The sequence below is a fragment of the Grammomys surdaster genome, unplaced genomic scaffold, assembly GCF_004785775.1.
Source record: "Grammomys surdaster isolate TR1022 unplaced genomic scaffold, NIH_TR_1.0 220, whole genome shotgun sequence".
Taxonomy (NCBI): Eukaryota; Metazoa; Chordata; class Mammalia; order Rodentia; family Muridae; genus Grammomys; species Grammomys surdaster.
Window position 1 is genome coordinate 3,285,025 of NW_021604665.1, and position 25,223 is coordinate 3,310,247.

A 25,223-nucleotide genomic window follows, 5' to 3' on the forward strand; every position below is an offset into this window, starting at 1 on the left:
CTTGGCCACAAAGGGAGAATGCAGATGAAGTCTCCTGAAAACCCTTTAGCCAGCTTTGACATTACAATGGCCTTTCTCACCTCACTGAAGTCTGATTTAAAACAAAATGAGAGGCAAAGCTGCATCTCTGTCAAACTGTGCCTCTGAGTCCCTTTAATGTCATCCAATGTGGCCTCTCAGTTGGAAAATACCAGTGAGGGGAATTTCCAAAATTTTGGAGAATGTGCTCCAAAAACTAACCACAGAACTATCACTCACTGGCTTGACTTGGTGACATACTGAAGGACTACGGCCCAGTAATCTGCAAGCTTTCTGGATTTGCACCTTGGTAAGATTTAGCCCTGCTTTATGTTCAGTTTTAAAACTGACCCCTCCTCTCAATTTTAAGATCCATTCTATAACAAAAATCTCAGGGTTTTTGGAGTTGTACTCTGTGTGCATAGATGCAAACATTTCAAAGTGTTTTTCATTTTCAGTGACATCCTTTATTAGAGCCCAAAACTGGTTAAGGGAAAAATAGCATTTATATAAAGCTCTCAAATTAAAATCATTTGGGGTGTGTGTGTATGTGTGTAAGAAAGTTTTACTATGTAGCCCATGCTAAGTACAAACTCTGGATTCTCCTGCCTCTGCCGGGGTTATAGTTGTGTGCTACCTTCACCTCATTTTTCTAAGTGAGGTACTTGCTCAAAGACAGGCAGCTATAAGGCTGTAGCTTTAGTCCTGTTGAAGGAAGCCTGTGCATGAATGAAGAGAAACACTTAGTGCATTAACAGGATATCAGACAAGGCCCGCCTGCAGTGACCACCTGCAACATATTTATTCACTCGACCAACAAGTACAAATGAATAACCTACACTGTTCCAGACAATAAGAAAAACAACAGATAAATAAAAAGATGTTACCTAATTGCCTGGAATTTATATCTGAGTATAAATGCATGTGTGCAGATGGAAACTCAATGAATCAAGCATTCAGAATATATTTAAAACAATGTACTGCAATGTCGTTTGGATAGCAGGTTTCATGGATGGGTGTATAAAAGAGTATTTTGGCAATGGACCCAGCTTGTGCTAAGTCCTCACACAAAAAATAAGCTTGGACTCTGTAGAATGAATAGTGACTGAATGAGGGAGCTGGACATGAACTTGGAAGCCGGATAATACAAGCGCCTTGTGTGACACTATAAGGACTGGCTTCATTCTTAACTTTAGAGGAAGAATCCATTTATGCACTTAAAATGGGAATGTATTAGAGTTAATGCATTCTGGGAAGTTTGGTCAGGCTCCTGGGGAGGAGACGGATGCAGAGAAATGACTGGAAGCAGATGGGCTACTGTGAAGTTCACTGTTGCTCTGCACTGAGGTAGCTTCTACTAGGGCAGAGGTATGATGGAGGAGATGCAATGCTAACAGGTCCACGGGGAGATAGGAGGGAGAATAAGACATCTTAGAAACAAAGCAGCAAGGCCCCAGCTTGGAAACACTGCATTGTCCCCAAGAACAGTCCAGCTTGAGTTCATGGTTGGGGTGGGGGCTACGCACCAGACAAGTCACCCATGCTAATGCTACTGGGATGAGATTTCTGAACTGAGAATTTCATTCCTCATTCTTAAATCTCCGCCAACTTGGAAGAAGAAAATGGGCTTAATTTTAAAATCTCCTTAAGAGTCCTTGGCCATGAACTTGTATCACAAAACCTTTTAGAATGAAATTGTACCTATCTCTCTAAAATGAATGATTCTCCCATACTACTTACTGTCAGGTCACGGAAATTGGGAAGGCACAGTGGTTTGTATAAGTGGAAATGGGGAAAAAATTTACCTCATCAGTATTTTACAGAATGATTTAGAAATGGAGGTTCTTATAAAGTAAACTGAAAATATTTGCTCGGAAGAACAAATGAATACAGACAGCACTTAGGAGCTTAGATGATGGAAAGAATTCATGTGGCTTAAAGATGACAAATTGATCCATTTTAAAGCCAAATTATTTACAGTTGATGTATCTGCCAAGACCCAAGGCCACTGCAGCGATTTGCATGGGCAATAGGAGCAGATCCAAGTGCTGCTGAGGTATGAGGCCAAGGTCATCAGAGGTGTGAGAACGGCCAGAGCACCGGCTTCTCCTCCCCTCTGCCTCGTCCCTATATCTCTTGCCTCTGAGTCAAATTCCGTCTCACGGACAGGTGAAGGCACAGAACACTGGCTCGACAGAAGCAGGAAATCTGAGTCACATAAAATATAAGAAAACTGGCAAAATGGGCAGTCTATACTTGTAGAGGCTCCCATGGGCTGGTCACTAAGGTGGGAGGCCGCAAGACACTTTGAAGTCATCTATTCTTCCCTCATCTACACCATCTGCACTGCTTCTCGTGACCTGTAGAACCTATGATGTGATCATGTGGTGGCTTTGGGATTGTGAAGCCTAGAAGTGCAGTGTGAGAGGTAGAGCATGTCAGAGATGGTGACTCAGGCAAGCATCACCAGTGCGTCCTAAGAGGTCTTGTGTCCCCCTCACATGTCTTAATGACTCCTTCCAGAAATTTCCTTCAGCATCTCTTACAAGTAAAAGGAATGGACAATGATGGAGTGAAGCTTTCTACTGCTATCTTGAAGACATCATCTTGCCACTGGGCTTAAAACTATGGGTGTTCCCAGTCTGCCAGGGGATTCCAAATAATTTCAGGTCAGCCACACTTCTTCATTCTACCATTCAACTTCAGTCACTGGGATTGACAGCTGCATGACGAGCATGATGTGTGCACTCAGTCCTCCTTCACTCTCCAAGTATATGCTCACCAGACTTTAATCCCCAAGAGGAGGGGGTCTAGACAGGTCTGTCTATGCAGTGGTACCTATTTCACTCCCCAGCTGCTGGGAGGCAGGGATATTTTCTCTTAGTTCCTGGATACCCGCACTATTATCACCTAGAAGACAGTTATTAAACATTTGTGTTTCTGATTTGTCTCATTCCAAGTTTCATACTTAGTGGTCCTCAGTACTACATGTGCTGAATGAAAGGATGGATAAATGGCTGAGTAAGCAGAAGAGAAATGGATGGATGGGCATAGGACTGGTGAGCAGGTAAAGAAATGGACAAAGGGAGAATGGAGACCGTGGCATGTGACCCAGCAGAAACACAGACTTACAATGTCTGTTGTGCAATTTAGAATTCAGAAGCCCCTACACTCACAAGGTCTCTGCATGCAATTTAAACTGACAGTTAAAGTTTCTAGTCAGAATGATTACGTTGCATTACAATGCAAGTTTTCCAGAGAAGTCTAAAACCCCACAGCAAATGTGCCTTATTTTTTTACTGTCATGTGGTAGAAAAATTTATGACGTAGAAATCCAGGTATTAAATTAATAAAATGTTATTAAGATACCACCAATTTCCCGCAAGAGTACACAAAAACCACAAACAGCATTTAAACTAAATCTAGTAAGTTAAATTACTTATTCAGAGTAAGCTGTAGGGACAATCCAGGAGGTGAAACAACATTAAAATGCTAAACCCTTCTGCTCTAATAAAATCTCAACTGCCTAATTACTGAAAACATTAAAAAAGAAAGAAAAAGTATGGGAATATAGGGACCCTGTCCATCATCAGGGGAAGCCAAGCGTGTCAGAACCTCAGCAAGCAGCCAATAGTGTGGACCTGGTTCAGATTCTAGTCACAGAGCTGGGCTGGAATCCACATGGATCACACCCCAGGTACAACTGCTGCACCTTTAACTACGCAGCCTGCAGAACTGACACTATCTGTCACTACCTGAGCGGCTCAACCAGCACCGGACACTCAGCATCCCTGTGGATTCCCTCCAACCTCACTGAAAACATCCCATCATCATCTGGCCCACTGGCAGGACACCATCCAAATTCAAACTGGGGAAAGGGAAACAGCTTTCCATCCACCTGTACAAGCCCCCACTGATCACAGATGTTTGCAATGCTCTCCTGCCAATAGCAGCCCTTGGCTGATAGTCCCTTAATCATGTGCAGCAGCTGCCAGTGTGCCAGCATGCCATGCAAGCTGCCATCTCTGGCCTGGAGCAGGACCCAGGTGAGGACAAGCCCCAAGCTGGGAACCCGCTCTTAAATCCAGCAGCACCACCCTCTTAGCTTGTGGTAATTAGGAGCCAGCAGACTGGAGGCAAAGCAGTTAAGAGAGCTTTTTCCTAGGAATGCAACCCAAGTAATTGGCTTGTTGCTCACTAATGACATGGTAACTACAGAAATAAACTGCCAGAGAATTCTCTTAACTGACTTCATGAACATGTGCCCTGTACATGCTTCATACGAGGTGCTAGCCAGGCAATTCTGAAATACTGTAGGGAAGATAATGGACAAACATTACAAAACCTCTTCTGCACAGGGGCAAACAGCAGAGAACACCTTGCTACCTGAAATCTTGCTATTAGTGCAAACCTCCCTGTCAAGATTCCACAGCATGTGGGATGTGTAAAACAGGTCCATGCATCAGCACAGAATGGCCATGGTGGGGAGAAAAAGGAAAGCTCACACTAACTCAAGCTCAGCTGTATTTGATTTGTCTGAAGGCTGAGTGGGTTTCTGACAATGACCCAGGGACAGCAATAAACACATGCACACATGCATCTCTGTGCTTTCCTGCCTGGACATTAACACAAACTGACAAGGGAAGCAGACTCAACGTCAGTGTTCCAATTGCCACGGTACTGTGCCTCCAGAGCCACCCCGATTACCGTAGGTTTCTCTCTTTGCAGAACTAGGAAGCTGGGTTTCAGAACGCATGCAGCCCCCTCCTCTCAGCTCCTTAATAAACTTCTGCCTGGTGTGGCCATGTTTGCGGACAGGTGGAAAGAATTCAGCTGCAGCACTTGAAGCTGCAAAGTTTTAAAGGTCCTCCCTCCGGATGGCACAAAGCCACTCATTCCCCTGTTCTCAAATATTCTGAGTTACAAGGAAGCCCCCTTCTTCATCCTAATATTAATGACTCAAGAAGCTTCTGCCACCTAGTTCAATTTCACAGGCATTCAAGTCACAGATTTTGAGTTTTGAAGTAGCATTTTAATTTGTTGTTAGTGCCCTGGGAGTAAAAGCTCATACGACCAAGCAAAACACTATAGCCTCTAGGCTATTAGCCAGCATGCCAAGTAGGTAATGCATCTTCAAGGAAACCAGATTAGAAAGGACAGCAAAACATTGATTTTTTTTTTTTTTAAAGAATCCCATACCTGCAGCATAATGCTGCTAAAGCTAGCAAAACAACAAAGGACATTTCCCTGGTAAGGAGACGTCTTACTCTTAGTGCTGGGCAATGAACACTGATATCTGAAGGCATGGACATATACGGGCATAGCAATTCTCCTCTAAACCCATGGGCTATTGGTTTTGTGAATAATAATTCACTATCGAGTGCATAAGGAATCTTGGAGAGAGCCGGTAGCCATGTGAACGGCTGCCCTGCGAACACCAGTTGAGAAGCCAGTGAGCAAGCAGGTGGAGCCTTTTCTCTCTCTTCCTCCCCCAAAGGAAACAATAGCATTTGTATCAAGTTGAAACAGCTCAGAAACTCGCCCATTCAAAGGAGTTGCGAGCATCTGTGTAGGGAAGCCACACTGCATTATTTTAATCCTCATGGCTTTTGCATCCTGCTTTTACATCTCTACACAGTTAAAAGACAAACCCAAATACCATCTATATCAAACATTCCCCAGAACTTCATAAAATGAGCCTATTCTCCTGGAGTCCGCATCCACTCTAAAAGCACATTTAGTCAGGTGAACCCCGGCAGCTTACCTTCCTCCCGATGGGGTCTCCCCGCTTCCCCCTCCCCCTCCAAACACCAAGTAAATGACAAGTCCTTACCGACTTTGGACTCTTCTTGGGAACTGGTAGCCCTAGGAAAAAAAGGCAACAAAGGGGGTGGGGGGAAGACATGATTAGCATATAAATGTTACCTTTTCTTAAAGAACAATCCCCAGGTGTTTCATGGCCACCTAGTCATCTGCAGAGTTATGTCAGATTTCTCCCCAGCATCGGAGTTACCAGGCTGTTCATATCGAATCAAAGGCGAGGGAGGAGGAGAGCGAGAGGCAGGAGATCTATCTGCATTAGCTATGCTGACTTGTACTGCAGCAGCCTGGAGGCTGGGAAAAGAAATTCACAGACCTCAGCGGCCTGGGAAATTGAACACTTGGACAGAATCTCAAATGCTCTTCTGGATTAAGGGAGACTTAACTTACAATTAAGTTCAGGATATTCCCTTTCCTCACGATCCACTTGTCAACGGAAATGGACCAATCAGGACAGAGAAAAGGGTATATATTTAGTTTTAAAGGACAGCATGGTTAAATTTATTTCCCCCCACCTTTCTGTCTTTTTTTTCCCCCTATGTATTTCAGGCGAAGAAATGCCTTCTTTAGCTTGGATGAGCTCAGCCTCAACACAGAGATGAATGTTCTTTTGCCAGCAGAGAAGGATAACATCAGAGCCCGAGTTCAAGTTGGTCTAGCATCCTCGGCTCATCAGCACTCATCTTGGTATCTGTCAGTCATCTAAGCAGCCGCCTAACTTGGCTTCTGGAAACGACCTGGGTTTGGACTAGGCTCTGGAGAGGTAAGCATGCCATTTGGAAGGAAAAAGGGAAATTTCACAAAGCAGAGAAGAAAAGGCAGTAAGGGAGAGGGAGAAAGGCAAAGGAGACAAAGGTGGTGGCTGAACCTGGTGGGCTGTCCTCAGACCCTGTCCTTAGGGGGAGGGCTAGAGCAGGAAGGAACCAGTGATCTCATCACTTCTAGGAAAGTAGCAGCAATCAGAGGCAGGCTAATGGGGTCCCTGTTACCAGACAAGTGTGGGGAAGTGGGTGAGAAAGGAAAACAAGCACACACTGGTGTTTGAAAAGTCATCTTTCCTCCAACTGCCACCTCTGAGCCGGGGTTTGACCACAAGATGTAGATTTCACCAGCACAAATGCCAAAGCTACATTTGGGATGGGATGTCTCCTCAGACACTTCAGCTTGGTTCTGAAAAGCAGTTCTGATGTAGCCTGATGATTTCAACTCCCCAGGAAGTCACTTGTCAGTTCTAAAACCATGCTAAATCAGCGAAAAGAACAGGAAGCAGTGGAAGCTTGTAAGGAAGGAGGGAGCCGCTCAGATGAGCAGTGCTAATGCACACAGTGCTGGTGAGGAATGGCCAGAGTCACTGGTCCTCAGAGAAGTTGGGGGCACTCTCGGGGATCTCACAAAATGAGGTTACCATGGTATGACAGAGTAGCTCTCCTATAAGACCTCATTAAAAAAAAGTGCAATCCCAGTGCCCCCTACCCACCTCAGGGGAGCAGAGACCCCCAGCTAATACAGTTTCTTAATGTTTCTGATGCCAAGGTAAGAGTCACCCCAGGAACATAATTTTAAAAAATTGTGGCAGAGCAGAAAGAGCGTTACAGTTGCAAGTGAGGCAAAGCCGACAGGTCACTTTGGAGTCTTTTGCAACTCAGTGTCTGCACTAATGAATGGAAGTAGCAAGGCTCCCTTTTAAGATGAAGTCAATTAAATAATACAAAATCTTTGAGAGCCTCTGTCCTGGTTGGATTCCAACATCATGTTCTTTCACCTTCCTTGGCTAACTGACATCATCTATGAAAAGGTGATTAGGATTAGCTGATTTCAATCAGGGAAAAAAAATCATTTTTGCTGTGTTAATTAACATATAAAAAGAATTAGGGAAGGATTTACTTACAGATTTCAGACTGAGTGGAACAAGTTTTATATGACTTTAATTTAAAAGAATTGGGCGCTTTTATTGGTCAACAGGCTGTCCTTAATGGATCTTTATCAAATTACATTAATGAGTCACTCACTGCATATCCTTCAAGCTACATACTGTTACACGGTTATGTTCACATTTTCTCTTAATTAATACACAATGGAATAAGGCAAGTTTCACTACCGTCAATTTTTATTAAACTCATTTAATCAGTATCACACTGACCCACCTCCACAAAACTTCTTGTAGAGTCTCCAAGTGGTTTTGTCAGACTCAGATCTGGGCAGTCACTGTCTCTTAAGATCACCATTGTAGGGTAATGGATATTTTCAGTCTCTGCCACAGAGGAACAATCCCATATTCTCTACAATGCCCCCACAAAGACACACACTGCAGCATTCTGATAGACAGGAAAACTGGAAACCATCAGAACTTCTAGATAACCTGTAGGGTAACCAACCCACAAAGCATTCCACATGGGTTAAAAGGAATGAGCTCTCTCTCTCTACAGGTAACAATGTGACTGTTTCCAAAACATAACGCTGAATGTGGACAGCACGGAGACATGTAACAGGAGAGAGGTGGCAAACACAGACACACAGTTTTGCCTTCTGTGAATGTTTCCAAATTGATAGTAGGGACATTATTCATCACTTCTTAAAATTTTGATCTCACTAAGGTAGTAAGATAGCAATTTTAAAATAAAATTAATTAGTTAATAGACCTTCTACTATACAATACAATATAATATCAACCAGCATTAAAGAAACAGAGCTAACAACAACCAAGTAAAGAATGTTTGTGTGTTTCCTCTAGGAAAGTTGCCTAATGATGTTCTAGAAGGTCTGAGCTAACCTCAGATAAATTGTATTTTGCAACAAATAAGAACCTCTTTGTAAGAAGGGCTTTGTTTTTCTCTGCTAGTGAGTTGCTGAAACTTTTATTTTAAAAGCCACACCTTTTGACAGGAGCCAAAAATGGGTTATGACCACAAATTAATATTTAAGTAGTCAAAATCAAGACACTCCATTTGGCAAAATGGAGGAGCAGGGGGAAATCAAAGATTTGTTTTAGGCCCATATGATCATTAAATCTTAAAATCTAATAAATATGAAAGCTGGAACAAACTTCCTTACTACAATTTATAATTTATTTTAGCAAAAACGATTCAGAAAGCAGCTGGGAAAAGCCCTCAAATGCAGTCAAAGGGTCACTTTTGGAATACATTCTCCCAGCTCTAGAAATCATGTAAACACAGCTTTCACCCAGAAAGGATCACCTGCAGACCACCCTACGCTGGGAAGACTCCAGGAGGGAATGTTATCCTCCTTCCTGGCATGGCCCTGGTTTTTGCCTAGGCAAATTCATTCTTTGTGCATACTGTGGCAGCAGGAAAGAGGGTTGTGCTCTATAAACCATGTTGAATATTACTTGTGAGGGATAGGGGCACAAACAGCCCCTGCCTTAATGGGCTCATATGGTCCACTCAAGGTATGAAGGTTTCCCAGAGAGGGAGAAAAAAGGCATTTATGGATGGCACCATCTGCTCCTAGCACCCAAGCAGCAGCAAATGCTACTTCTAAGAGAATCCAACACACTTTTACAGGGAGGCGTATACTCAAGGTGTGAGCCTTAGTGTGATCTCTGCAGTGAGAAAATCCTGGGACTTGGATTTCTAAACTTCCCAGCAGAGACAACAAAAGGCACATGCTCTGCTAGTGAGTAGACTCGCCCATTAACACAACAGGGAGTGCTCTCTCCCCCATTACATAGTAAGGGCATAAATTCTGCTGCCCAAACAACTCTCACATTATTACATAGAAAAATGTATTTTTGAAGAAATTATATGATGGCTGGGCACAAATAACTTATTGGAAAAAGTAGCAATATGCAAAGATTTGGGAAACAAGGGAACTCAGACACAGAAACACCATTTTCTTTGGCTCCTGGGATTCCAGGTGCCTTTACTATCCATAGTACTATCTCCTGCAGCAAGGAGAGCTTTCATTATGAACACACATATACACATAGGGACCGCAATAAAGAAAAATCTGCACTGCCCTTTAGAGCAAGACAAACACAGCATATTTGAGAACACTTGCTAGGGACATCGTTGGCTTCTGTAGCTTGCAAGAGTCACTTCTTTCCCTGAGAATGAATGCAGATCCATCACTTTCCCTACCTTGTCCTAAGAGGACTGAACCCAGGGTCTCACGCATGCCAGATTGGTGCTGTACCAGCTGAGCTATATATTAAGTCCTGGCTTTTGTTCTGTTTTTATTTTTTTAGACAAGGTCTTAATACATCTCCCAGGCTTGCTTTGAACTATTTCAACTTTTGAACATTAGAAATATACAGCTGTTCCTTAATCTAGAACTGACCTTAATAGTTGCATGTAATTTAAACAGTATAAAAGCAAAAAAGGAGGAGAAGGGATGGGATAAGGGATTAATGTGGGGGGGGGGAGGATAAGGAAAGGGGATAACATCTGAAATGTAAATAAATAAAATATTGAATAAAACCAAGAAATATACAGCTGGCTACCATGCCAGGCTGACACATAGTTTTGTCTAGATAAACATTTGTCCTTGCCCTAATGACAAAATGAAACAGTGAAGTTCTAAGATCAGCTATCAGGGAAGCTAAAAAACTTCATTTCACTCTGGCAATGAGTGAATCTTCAGTTGCCTGGACAGAAGGCTTCTCTGGAAACAGTGTCCTCCAGGATTAAAGGAAATGAGGTGTCAAGCAACCCTCTCTGACTAACAGAGTGAAGAAAAAAAATGGGCAAAGGGTGTTGAAAGGGTGAATTCTGCAGTCGCTGTGACACACAAAGAGGATCTAACAAATAATAAAAATGTACATCACACTGGTGGGCACTGTCTTCAGCATGGTTCCCATTCTCCGTCCACCGGGTCTCCAGACATGGCTATTCATTGCAAACACTTTGGTTTTCTTTAAGCATTTCAAAAAACTCGACGTCACTATTCTACATGACATTGGACACATCTCCTTTTTCTTGAACAGTCTAGAAGGAAATATCTGGAAAATGGTTGTGGGGGAAGAAACTGGGCATTGGAGAACATGTCACAACACTAATGTTTACAAGCAACATGCTTGTTATGAATATTGTGCCTACTAGGTAGTATATCACCTTGTATGGGGTCTCTCTTTCAAGAGAGACCACTGAGCTGTAGATGTCCAAGGAGTGGCACAGGGGGCTGAGAACAAGATTCCTCCATTCAAGCAGAAATTATGATAATCTGAAAACCAATACTTTTAACAAGGCATGCACACTATTCTTTACTAACTGGCTATTTAATATAATAGATGTCAATGAGAACACTAATTCCCACTGTTCTGATGCAGATAAAATGTAAGTGCTAGGGAGGGCTCAGGCTGGAAGGAATACAGGACAGGTGCACTCACAAGATTAAACATACCACATGGAAGCCCTACTACGTGTCATGAGTTAAAATGGTATAAAGCAGTGAGCAAGACTGAAGAGGCTGAAGTCTTGGTTTTACAGCACTCAGTCTGTGGAGAGAATCAACACTATAATACCTAATTCCTGAGAGAAGTTTCTCCTTTGATGACAATAAAGAATGTGAATGAGAAAGAGGCTGAGAACAGCTACTTGAAACTGTGTGGTCAATAAAGTGGTAAATGGAAGAGGCAGTGCTTTGGCTAAGACTTGAATCATAAGAAGGGATCTGGCATGAGATTATTCATTCATCCAAGATTTACTGACCTCTGCCGTATGGTGAGCAGAACATGACTGGGGAGATCCAGGAACTTGGGGTATGAGTTTTGCCCTGGAGAGGTTCACTGTGTGTTCACAAACCCAAAGTAACAGAGTAAAGAGTATGTCCTACCATAATAGAAGGAAACCCTATCACAAAGAGAAAGAACAGAGGAAAGGAATCTACTCCATTAGGGAGGAAGGAACAGAAAGGATAGGCTGAAAGTGAAGGACAGTCAGAGTTTCACCATGGGGCAGGGGACAAGTTGAGAACAACATACAATGACTGATGACTGATTGAATAAGGATCATGACTTTTAAGATTGTTTCAGGCTAAATAAGTGTGTCAACATAGACTCAAAGCAAAGCTGGAGCCAGGGTACATTTCCACCGATGCATCCGACAAACACAATACATCACAAAATTAAATCCATGAAACAAAATAAAAAATTATTTTACTTTCAACTGTTTGAATTTTTTTCTCTTTCCTCTAGCCAAAAACCATCATCAACTCTGCAGAGTAATTTTTCAATGTAAACACAGTATCAGCTGCCAAGAATGAGGACCAGACCCATTGGCTCCAGAAACATGAAGAGATTCTTTTCTTAGGAAGCCAATAACGGTCACTATGAAATAGCATCACTCTTGTAATTCAGAGGTCTAGAGTAAGGATTTCTCAGCTTTGTTACCTGGCATCTTGCAAAGAAGATTAAGAATGTAGTTGTACAGGTTTTAACAGCTATAGAGAAGTTGGCTTCAACTATACAGTATATATGGCCTTATAAATATGTCCCTAAAGGAAATAAATGGCCTGAGAGGCTGGTGATTTCTAATGGTTACAGAGCTTTCCCCCTGTAAGTCAGAAGCCTTGAACTGACACAGACACAGACACAGAGAGACTTGAAGTCATTAATACCATGGGCTGCTTGCTGAAAGACCAAGGGAGGATGGATGAATGACATTCAAGCAATTCCTCAGAAATAAACAGTTACCTAAGGGGAAAAGGTCACTGAAGTGGAAAGACAGTTCACTCAAGAACATATGACATATGGGCTGGGGCTGTAGCTCAATAGTAGAGTGCTTGCCTACCATGCAAGAAAATTGGGGAGGGGGGAAATGAAACAAAACCCCATGCATATTAGGAAGTATACCTTATACCTTGAAGAACAGAAAATTTGCCTTCTCTTCTTATTTCTAATATACAATATATACTTTAAAAATGAGACCTATGTGCAAAAGAACTGGTGCATTGCTCTTTACCATAGCTCTCTGAGTAACTCCTAATAGCCTCTTTACTTTGCAGATTAGAAAATGGCCATACTAAGTGTTAAACAATGTGGCTTATGGCCCACAGTCAGGTAAGTAACTGAGGAAACCACAAAGAAGAGATGAAAACTACAGTTGTCCATGCAGTATAAAATAAATGTACAGAAAAATTTTCATCTAGCTCTACTGAGAATATGGCCTTACCATCCACAAGCACACATCAGTCTATTAGGCTATCTATCTCAGATCCACATTCATGATTTGAATTTAGGAAGATGGTTCTCTTCTACAGGGGGACTCTCTGTACAGCTATTTCTTAACTTGTCTCCAAGTTATCACTCTAAGTATCACTGCCCATTGAAAGCTGTGCATTCTGAAAATACAGTCAGCTCTGTTTCCGACTGGGGGCAACGAAGCAAGTCTAAAGCTACACAGCTGACCTCTAAGAGCTGGAAACAATACCAGTAATAGTTTTATCTGCTTTGCAAATGTTTCCTGACAGTAACAATAAAAGGATTTCTTTTTAATGGGGTGTAGAGAAAAGAGGTAATGAGTCAGAAGTAGGGGGAAGTATAGCACCTTGCCTTCACAAGGGGAAAGCAAAAGAACTGTCACTTTAAAAAGTCTGTTCTGTCATGATGCAGTACAGGGGCAATCCTTTTCCAGGGGATACCTTAGTAAGATGTACTATTTCAAGATAGAATCGAAGCAGTTCTTACAGTGATCTGGATTGTGGGTCGAGGATGTTTGTAATTATACTCTTTGGGGGTGGGAGAGGGTCTTACCTCACTCTAAAAGTATTTCCACCTTCTATAATGTTCCCTGAATGTCAGCCTCCAAGTCTCAACTTATACTTTCACGGCTGGCCTTGCTAACTCCTCCTCCTCTTCCTAACTGTTCCCTCATGGAGAAGCTGCTGGGATGGGGGGGATTGTGGTGGCCTGGAAACTCTACAGAAGTCCCTTTGAATTTCAAAGTTTGCCTTTTAATAGTATTAGGAAGTAGGGAGGGGATTATGGAACAATAGCTCAAAATAGTATACTGAGAGAAAAACTCAGTAAGAATTCCTTTTCCAAAAACAGGATGCTGTGTGTGTCCCTATTTTAAGGTCACTGGCCTCCAAGGGAAAGCTGTCACTGTAATTGGTACTGAGCTTCTGGGTTGTAAAATCTGCACTAGGACCCTTTCCTCCAACACTGCTGACTCTATGGTTGATTCTTAGCCTGGCTGCTTATTTTTAGCAGCTTAAGTAAGGCAGGGGATGAACAAAGTTATCTAGTGGAATATTCTGAATTTTATCTTTACAAGACACCCAAATCCTGAAGAAGCAGCAGCTTCTGGGACTTTCTTTATCTCTGTCACCATGTCCGCCTCTATCTGAGAAGCTCCATCTCTATTGTCACTGACTTCCTAATGACCACAAAGGTTTCATCCCTCCACCCTCAGCTTTACTGAGCATGCCCTTTCCTATACACACTGAGGCCAGGGATGTGCAGTGCAGACCCATCGACATGGGCTCTTGGCTACATGTTGCTATGGCTTCCCAGCATCATTTCAGTGAATCTGACACTCTTCCCTGCATCCCGGCATGCCCTCCTTCATTTGAGCTGCCTTTGGTCCATCTCAGTTTCACTAGTTTGGCCGCCATTCACTTCTGAATGCTTTGCTTCTCCCTGGACATTTTCACTGGCTGCTCCCCAATCTTGGAACTATAAGGCCGAAGCTTTATGCGCGTGCAACTTCTCTCCTTCCTTACACAGGGAGCTCAGGATTGATCGAGGCCCCCAACAGATATGAAGTGACATCTTTTATCGTAATTGATTTATAAAGTCCAGCTTGTTGCCAGATACGTTGACACTTCCTAAAATAACTGTATTTGCCCACATCTCTGTTTGTTATTGTTGTTTACACACTTAATTGTCTCTGGTCCACCTTATCAGTCTATGCTGGGCTTCGGGACTATATCTCCACCTCAGTTCAGTAGATTTTGTTCCAACAAAGATGGAAATATGCAGATCTTAAAGAGTGAGCTTATATCTCAAGGGCTCCAGGAAACGCTGATGAGGTAACTGGGAGGGGCAACCTGACCCTACACTTTCTCACTGGCGACGCTGCAGTACCTAAGTAACGACCCTAGATCCTTGCTCTGCTGCAGGATTTATTGGTATGCTGCCAGGCACAGCTCAACTCTAGCTGCTTTACTCCGGAGGCACACAACAAGGTTCCACTGTGCCACCTTGTGTCCTGACTTCCCATGACAACAAGCATGCTTCTCAGAGCTCAAACCCTACTACCAGCTACCAGCCCCAGGAAACGCATATGTTCTCTGGGATTTTTCTTTCAGTCTGAGATGGGAGACCTTCTTATCTTTGCTTATGAAACAAACTTTCATTACAACAGGAGTTACGAGGTTCCAAATTGCTCCCTTTTGTTGCCACATACATGCTAACTGGAAGATTGGCAGCTGCAGGCAAAGCCATGCATCTCTGGAAAGGGCCTAACAGCCTGAGGAGGGAGTCAGTTTCTCTTTTGTCACTACGTTTTTGTTTTTTGTTTTAAATCAGAAGACAAATTTCTGATGTCTTTTGTATAGATGTGGCGATTTCATTTGACTTTATTATAAGACTGCTTAATTCAACTGATGATACACCCCCTCAACCAAATCTAACTTTAAGAAGTTTCATATAGCACAGGTTGTGGTTAATAACAGCAAGACAATTCCACAACAGAGTCCATGACACTGTATTATCCAAACAGTCTGCAAGTCAGACCTAAAGAAGCCACTTATACAGGAGTCAGGCTATCCAAAGAGCAAAGGCTGTACTATCATGTGAAGCCCATTTGTGTCCAATGGAGATATTAAATGTCTTCAATATCTTCTTGATGAAACAGGTAAGTGATTTAAGTGACTGTGAATTACTGAGGGAAAAGGAGGTATTTCCTTGGCTCTGTCAATTTCTAGAGACTAGAAACCAGCCTCTAGGTTTGGGAGAGGAGCTTACACTTTGTTCAGCCAGTCAACACTGAACTGACTGGATTTACTTACAGGTAGAATGTAGGAGTCAGCTTCAGTCCACGCACCCTAACAGATGCAGTCCCACCCCAGGGGAGCCTCATTACAAAGAACTTTTATAGGCCAAGTATGTTTAAGATGCAGGAAGGATCCAGCACTGGTGAGGCCACTGAATGGAGTATGTTAGCCAGGAAGAAGCTATAGAAGGGAGCAGTATGTGCGTGGTAGGGAAGAGGAAGTTCGATGGAAACGACATCCATGTTAGCCCTTGAAGCACAAGTCACTGCTCACTGTGGCTGGTGAGGTCTGAGCCCCTCTTGCTCCTCCTCCTGTCTGAATTTAGCTGTTTCCTGTTGTTTTTCTTGGCAAATCAGGCTAAAAGTTAATGCCAAGGGGAGATCTGAATGCCAGCAAGAACTCGGAAACAATTTTAAAGGCTGTCAAAAAGTTTCTGTGACTGTTTTTATTTTTTTCAAACAAAAACAAAGATCAACCAACCAAATACAAAACAACAACAACAAAAACAAAAAAGCAAAGGCAAAAATACCAGCCCTGGGTATTTTAGAAATCCTGAAGCACACTGAATGTGCACAGCTCACTCCCAGTTTCCCTTTTGCTTTTGGATTTGACAAGCTCTGGGTTACCCTACCAACTTTAAGAGGGCAGAACTACCTGAAATGGTTTTATCAGTAAATGTCATAGTAAGTAAAGGGTGGCATACAAAAGAGAAATGTAACCATGGCCCTGGACTCTGCCTTCCCTTAAATGAAGAGTCCCTGGAAGCAGCAGTCATGGGAGGAAGATTGCCTTGGCCATCCCTGCACTCTCCTGTCCTGTCCTCATCTTGAGGGCCTCTTCCCTACAGGACTCTTTGGAGTGTAGATTTCACAAAACAGCACATTTTTGTAAAACAGAATTGAGCAACTGAACATAAGTTGCCAGTTCCTTACTTTGCAAACTGAGAATGTCTTCAGAACGATTTAAAAAGGAGGCCAAAGGCCCTGAGCTATCTCACTGGAGACTTCACCAGGAAGGTCCCCATTCTGTGCTGATTTTCTTCTTTTCACTGCAGCCTAAAGAACATGTCAATCACTTTGCAGACAACTAAGTCAAAAGTCCAGAGTGACAGCACATCTCCATGAGTGTCACCTCCTCTCTCTTTGCAAGCACCATCCAGACAAAGCAAGGGCTATAAGGCAGAACCTTCCACCTTCAGTGCACCAGTGGGCTGAGAGTGTGACATTCCATCTTGGTTACAACATAAGAGGGTGTCCCTTCTACCCAGATTTCAGATAACAACTTGGAAGTTCAAAAACACTTCCTAAGGCTGGTCTAGGCTGGGTTTACACCGCCAGCTAGTGGCAGCTGTCACAAGGGGCTGTCACAACTGGCCAAACCAATATTTCTATTACTGAGGAGTTACAAGAGAAAACTAAGGAGAGACTAAGATATAATGTATCTTCTGCCCCAGTTCAACAACACTAACAGATAACAGAGAAATTGATATCATTTACATTTTAAAAAGTAGAACACAGAAACTGCAACAAGCAAACACAAATGGGTATCAAAGGGATTCAGAGAATGGCTCCCACAACCAACTCTGTCCTTGAGGACACAGGAATTCCTCACATCTGCAGACATCATTGTTCTAAATGGGGGATGGGAAGCGGTACTGCGTCAAGGGCTCACTAGAAAACCTGCCTTTCCCCTCCTTCAGCTTGCTTTACCAGAATGCTAAGTCAAAGTTGCTTTACCAGAGCAGACTAATTCCACAAACACAGAATTTTATTAATTCATGGGCGGTGTTGCTATTTTTAATGCAGTCATCTGTCACTTTGGTAGGTGGTATGTACTGCAAAAGTTACCAGAGAACATAATCCAGTTTTAAATTTAGAAACAACAACAAAAATGTCTACAAGAGAACAGACTTAATTCTAAGTATCTCCAAATGATTTTTTAAAAACTGACTAGCGTTCTTGCCAACTATAGGAAAGTCTTTTTAAACATAGTTTTTACAGGGTTAATCATGCCAGGATTGATGACCATACTGAGCAACAAACTAGAAGACTAATTAAAAACCCGGTGTTGCATGAGGCCAGGCGATCACTGACACAGGCAAATGATGGGGTTTTCCTCACTGCAGAACCTTTTTTGAGCTCTAATGCAACTTTCTAGCAGCTGCTAAGCTGTGACTGAACACAGGAGCCTCTGAACAATCTTTCTGCAAACATGGGGATGACAAAGTAGTACAATAGAATCGTTTATGGATAAGGTAAAGCGACAGCGAGCGTCCTAGAACTGAAGTAGGCATGCGACAGCACGAAGACAGACGTGAGTAAGCACACTAGACGTCACATGTCAGCATCCATGGGAGATTAGCTTGGTTCTGAAGTGTGCTGGGTCAACTGGAGTAGCATTTTTTATATGTGACAAGTGGAAAAAAAAACAATAAGGAAATCGTGAAACACAGTAAAATTTAATGAGAAACTGAAAACAAACCTTGGTAACAACTTGGCACAAAAAAGGCGCCTTTGTTTTTGCCGCAGGAAGCTCTCACTTTGTGAGGAGACAGTGCTATTTTTGAAGATACTAAATAAGAATCCTAATCTACTAAGAATCCTAAAGTCTTGTGCTCACAGATAGGGGCTGTGATTAATATCTGGGCATGATTATAAACAAACACTCAGCAACATTCAAGTTGGAGAACATGTTTGCACCTGTCAGGGATAACGGAAGACTCAGGAAGTGTTTCAGCAATTCCACCCCCCTCCCCCGCCATTTATAACCTCTGTTCTTTCTTCACATTTATTGAAAATAGATATTTTTCTCATATTACATATCCTGATTATGGTTTCCCTCCATCTAATCCTCCCAGTTCCTCCCCATCTCCCCTCCCATCTGGATCCACAGTGCTTCTGTCTCCCACTGGAAAAGAAAAACAGGCTTCTGACGGATACTATAATAAAACAGAGTAAGATAAAACAAAAACTGACACATCAAGATTTAACAAAACAAACAAACAAACAAACAAACAAACAGAAGGAAAAGAGCCCAAGAAAAGGCACAAGAAAGAGACCCACACCTTCACATGCTCAGGGATCCCATAAAAACACCAAACTGGAAGCAATCACATAGACACAGAAGACCTGCTACAGACCCACATAGACCTTCTTTCCAGGAAAATTTTAATGCAATATGGCGCTAGCGACCGTGTGGTTTACCTTGATGGAATAAAGATAAAAAGAGTATCCCATGGGCCAAACTGTCTCACATAATTGGAGTGGAAACTTAAGGGTTCTTTGGAGAGTCAGTTTTGTCAGACAGTGTGTTGCTGGGGCAAACACTAGAAGGAGTGTTTTTCTGGAGTAGACACAGATGAAAGACTAGAGAGATGTATAAAGGAACGTTTTACTGAAGCAGACACAGAGAGAGGATGCTCTGCTAAAGCAAGCATGTGAAAGGACACGTGATGAAGGATTCTTTGCTAACAACACGCATGTATTGGTCTACCTTACATTTTGTAGTTGAGTTCCATTTGTCAGGACTCTGGAGATTCTGGCTGACTGGATGCACATGCTGAGGCAAGACCCATGCTGAGGCAAGACACATGGAGGACACACAATGTTTGGAGGGTATAAATAGGACTCTACAGAGACAGAGTGTGGCTTGCAGGTACACCTAGCTGTGCAATGTGTGTGGGTCTTGCTTCTTCACTAATCTTTGATTCCAAGACAGAGGCACAGCCAAGAACTTCTGGTGTTCCTACTGGTCTCTACTGCTGAATTGAGCCCAAGCTGAGGCCTGGCTGTCTCTGCTAGGTTGTGTCACCTCTGGTGCTAACCCGACTCTACTGAACTGGACGGCTGTTGTATCTGTGAGTGTTTGCGAGTGGATTGAGCTGACGCCACCTGCTAACCTATGAACTGAACTGCTATTTCCAGACAACACAGATGGGAGTTGCTCCAAAGAACCTTTCTAAACAGTTCCACCCCCTATCCTTTCTTTTCCAGTACCTCTGGTTGGTGGTGGGCTACAAGGAAGGTTAAAGTGTTTAAGAACCATCATTAAAATAGGATTTGAAAAAAATTAGAATTACATATAATAGCTTTGAGAGTGTTCAAAATCAAGAACAAGAAGGTACCTCTTCCTTTAATGAGGAGGAAGGGACTACCATTATGGTTTTCCTTTTCATCTACACTATATACTTTTTTTATATAAGAGAGAACATCCAAAGTTACTGGTAACAGCTCATCTTCACCTATAACTAAGTAAAGGGGGGAAAACCTATGGGAGAAAAAGTCCAGGAGTATTTGGTTTTTGTTAAAACAAATTATATTAATGAAGAAAAACAACAACAACAATAATGCCACTCCTTGGGATTTTGAGTTGATGACACTGTACTAAGAAATACTAGGTAGTAGTCCATAGCTGGTCTCTATGTGTCCTTGTACCACATCTATCCATTGCCCTTCCCTATCAGTGTCTTCATGCGTGCTGTTTTGGGCTGCCTGTAGACCACAGCCCATAGACAGGTAATATGCAAGAGTGAAGCCATATATAAGAGGAGATGATACCACAGGCCCGTGGCATCCTGGGACTGATGTTAAATTAAGCTAAATGTATTCAAATGTTAAAATAATTGTTCAGAGATTGCTAAAAAGTAGATGAGCCATATACTGTTCATGAACCACCTGTTCCCAGCTCTAAGTCCTTCCCTAGACTTTAAAGCTTCAGTTCAGCAGTTCTCACAATTTGTTATGTAAGGGGTATCTGACAGTGTTGTCAGGCAGGTATGCCGCTGATATCTAACCAGGGATGCAGTTAACCATGTACAACGTAGGTGTAGACTTCCAGGAAAGAATTCCAGGTTCCTGTGTCAACAGTGCAACATTAGAGATTCTGCTCTTGCTTCACAGTCACCACAACAGGCTCCCCAGTCATCTCCCTGACTCACCTTTCATCCAAATCTACAGCATGCCGAGAGATCACATGTCACTCCAGTAACATTCATCTACTGGTCTTGACTTTATTAACTAGGTTAGAATGTTTTCACTCTTCACATTCCATAATTGTGCAGAAAGAATATCCTCATTCTTCAATGGGACCAAGAATGGGTTAAATGACAAAAGGCTTATGATAAATATTACTAATAGGACAATTAAATTAAGAAGAAAATGGAGGGTGGGTGATAGTCAGTCCAGTGCTTGTCTTGCAACCATAAGGACTCGTTTGATCTTAAGCACATCTCTAAAATGCCAGACAGAGTGGCATATGCTTGTGGTGCCAGCATTGGGGAGGCAGAGAGAGGGATTTCTATGACTTGGTGGTAGGCCGTCCTATCCTAATCAGAAAGCTCTAGCCTCTGGTGAGATCTTGTCTCAAAACCCAAGGTGGAAATCACCTAAGGAATGATACACAAAGATAAACACTGGCATACATTTATACATGCATATATGTTCATGTGCACACTTACACATACACACATGACTCATACACATCTAAAAACACATGCACATAAAAATGTGCACATTTGAGTATTTTATGTTCAGGAGAAAAAACAATGACCAAATCTAGTCTATTTTCTACATAGTTTACATAGATCGTCACAGGCCAATCTTCCTCCTCTGTGAGAACTCCACTTCTCAGAGCACTTCAGCCAGCAGCAAACTCTGGCTTCTCTCAGTTCTCCAAATACCAAATACCAGATTCCCTATCTTCTAAGTCATATCCATGAGCTTTCAAGATGTCCCCACCTAATAAGAAAGAAGAAGTCCTCCCCTCCCACGACTTCACATGCCCTGCTCATCTTTCTTTTGTCTCTTCTTCTTTATGACACAGTTCCTATGGCTTGTCCCAACCTCCAACTCCCTAGCCCTCATTACTCACTCTAGGCTGACTGTGTTCCGAGAACCCCAGTGCAGTGTAGGAGGTTTCCCATGTGCTCAAAAGACTACCTACGCCACAGGCAGCACTACGCCCTCATGTGTTTCTACTTCCTGATGTTACAACTGCCGTGGACATGTCTTTACACTTGGATTCTGAAATACAGTTTTAGTTTTCCTATTCCTCTTCCTTTTTCAACCTATTTTGCTGTTGCTGGCTCCTTCTGCTCAGCTCGACTTTGCAGGGTGATAGGCCCCCAAGGTTTCTGTTTTGGCCCCTTCTTCCTTCGTTATATTTTGTTCATAATAACCTTAGTCATCCTCAGGGCTCTAATGTCTACATGGGTGAAGACTTGTGATTTTGGTCCTTAAGGAGGAGTACATAACACATTCCTATACATATACATTTACATGTATGTACAGGTGTGCACAAACATGTACACAATGTTCTCTTATATTCTGATAAGTTTATATTCTCTTTCACTTAAAATAAAAATACCAGTTATAGCCTAATATATTGATTTCATGGCTAGTAATTGGTCATATCTAACAGTTTGTAGAACACTCATTGATTTTATGATGGCTCAGAAACACATATTTCTTCTGCCCTTATTTCAGACTCTAGACAGCAGCAGACATTCCCACTGCACTTGGATGCCAATGGGACATCTCACAATGAATGTGTCTAAGAAGGAAGTCTACTCCACAGAACGACTCTGCCCGCTCCTCCTCTAGTTTCCAAATCCGTATTCTAGACTCAGGAAATTCAGGGATCATTTTTGGTTTTTCCTATTGCCCTTTCCCTCTTTTAACTAGAGTCAAGAAAACTGGAGCCTGCAAGTGTTCTAGTCAACTCAGCACAGCCTGAAGTCACCTGAGAATGGCATCTCAGTTGAAAGATCACCCAGATCAGCTTGACATGTGGGCATAAAGTGGGTGACTGTCCTGATTGTTACTTGATGTAGGAAGGCCCATACCACTGTTGACAGCACAGCACCATTCCTGGCGTCAGATAGTCCTGGGCTTTATAGGAAGCTAACTAAGTATAGGTTTGCCAGCGAACAGCACTCTTCCATGGTTTCTGTGGTGCTCCCTTGCCTGTAAATGAGCTCCTTGGTTATGAGCGGTACATGTGTGGAATAAGAAGGAGGCCTGTCTTCAAGGTCCCACTTGAATTTCTGTTCTGACTTCCCTCAATGATGAGACTGTGGAAGTATAAGCCAAACAAATCCTTTTCTCCCTTAAGTTGTTCTTGGAATTTGTCACAACAGATTGAAACTAGAACAGTAAGACATATCATGTGTTTGTAGAACAGGAACAACCCTCATATTTGTATTCTACCTGGTTCAGGGCAGACAGTCGGTGAATACAGAGGCTACAAGGCCCAGAAAGCCCAAGATATTGACTAGCTAGTTTTTAACACAAATTTGTCAACCCCTACCTCCAGCTCACTGACTGTGTCCTGCCACTCTAACACAGCCCTTGATCTTAGCTCTTGTCGCTCTGAACCACCAGACCTTGCTCAACCTCGGCAGCAGCTCCAGAAGATCTGTTCCTTCCCCTGCCATTCCTAACGTCCTCCTTCCTTACATACTGAGCAGATGATGTGCAAATATTAGTGTAACCTTGTTCCTCCACTGGGCCAAACTGAACAACACTGTGAATATGACATGCCAACTCCTGGTTCTGGCACATAGGTCCTGACCTCGATTCTTCTTGCTTGTTGTCTTCAGTCACCCTGCCCTCCTTTTCCATTTCTTCCCCCAAAGAGACAACTAATCATTGTCTTTAAGATTCACAGCCAGCTTTGTAAATAGCAGTGCAGAATAGTAATTTTACTACTGCTAGCCCAGCCAATGAAATGTTACTATTCTTCCAGAAAAGCAAGGGGATGCCACTACTTTTTAACGAGGACAATAAATCCTATATATACTTATAATAAATAATGTGCATATGTTTGGAATATTATATTTACCTTCAAAGGGGGGGGTGAGGGACTGGCTTATGGAAAAAAATGAGTTTGAGGTGTGTTAACCACTCAGCATTATTAAAGGAACATGGCTGAGGAGATGGCTCAGTTGGAAAGGCCAAGCATGAGACTGGGTTCAATTCCCAGAACTCATGTAAAAAGTCAGACATTGTAGCACATGTTTGTAATCTCCATTTTGGAAAGGTGGAGACGGGAAGATCCCCAAGGCTCACTGGCCAATGGGCCAAAACCTACTCAGAAAAACTCTAGGTCCATGAGACAAAAACCAAACTGAACAGCTCCTACAGAATAATACCCAAGGTTGACCTCGGGTCTGCACATGTGCAAGAGCACATATGCTCACACACAATGTCATCCAAAATGATAAGCTAAGAAATAGACTTCAATTGTTCAATTACATCTGACCCTGCATATAAATGCTAGAACAAGTAAGCACTGTGCTTAGAGTTGAATAACAATAAAAATAATTAAAGAAACTAGAATTCCTCAAGACATAAAAATGAGGGACAATTCTTATGCATTATATAATGTAACCAAAATAGAAACATTTTTATATTTATCTCCTATCGTGGTATAAGTCATCTCAAATGCAAATGTGACCTAACATTTTATGAAGAATTCCAAAATAAAATCCTTGATGACTTTAAGTCATGGCAATAAACCAAAATAACAACTTCAAACTGCATTACTAATAAAGGCCAGGAGGCTCCTTAATAGCAAATGTGAAAGCCACCCTGCTTAGCACCATGCAAGTGCAAGAAGTTTGCTAATTTTAACTTGAACAACTTCTAACAGCCTGGAAGGCATCAGGCAACATACTGGATCCAACCAAGGCCTCAACTTCCAATAGTGTTACAAAGCCCAAACACCTTAAGTAAGCTGTGAGGTTGGTTAGAGATACTATGCCCATCAGCATGCTGAGGAAATGTCAACAACTTCTTATTTCGATGGAGTTCTGACAAACTGTACATGGCTTGTAGCTTAAGTGGCAGATCACATGTATCTTATAGGTAATAATTTTAGCTATTATTTATGAGAGAGAGAGAGAGAGAGAGAGAGAGAGAGAGAGAGAGAGAGAGAGGAGAGAGAGCCCTCTGTTTCATGAAGGCTGGGATTAAAGGCACGTGACACCAATGCCTGCAGTATTAAAAAAATGTATTTATTTTATGTGTATGTGTGTCTGAGAGTATGTGTGAGCATACATGCATGGAGTGCAGGCCAGAAGAGGGCATCATATCACAAAGAACTGGAGTTACAGATGGTTCTGAGCCACTACATGGTTGCTGTGAATTCAACCTGGATGTTCTGTAAGATCAAGTGCTCTTAGTCAGGGAGCTATAATTCCAGCCTCTGTTCTTCATTTTTCTAAGCTTTATTCATTTATTTGTGTGTGTGTGCAAATATGCATACATATGTGCTAAAGTGTGTGTGAGTGAGTAGGTCAGAGGACAACTTGAAGGAGTCACTTTACTCCTTTCACCATGTGACAAGCGATTGAACACAGGTTGTCAGGGTTATCAGGGAGTGCCATCACCTGTGAAGTCATCTTCCAGTCGAGTATAGTGTGAGTGTGTGTG

The 25,223-nt window shown here is 42.4% G+C and overlaps 1 protein-coding gene across 7 annotated transcripts in view; it reads right to left on the reverse strand.

Annotated features, from left to right (window-relative positions):
- Positions 1–25,223, reverse strand: part of Magi1 (membrane associated guanylate kinase, WW and PDZ domain containing 1) — a 609,927-nt gene that overhangs the window by 35,468 nt on the left and 549,236 nt on the right. For all 7 annotated transcript variants that reach the window (XM_028772989.1, XM_028772987.1, XM_028772992.1 and 4 more), the window contains one exon: positions 5,852–5,883. In XM_028772989.1, coding sequence (XP_028628822.1) covers positions 5,852–5,883 — 32 coding nt within the window. The remainder of the gene's footprint in view (positions 1–5,851; positions 5,884–25,223) is intronic.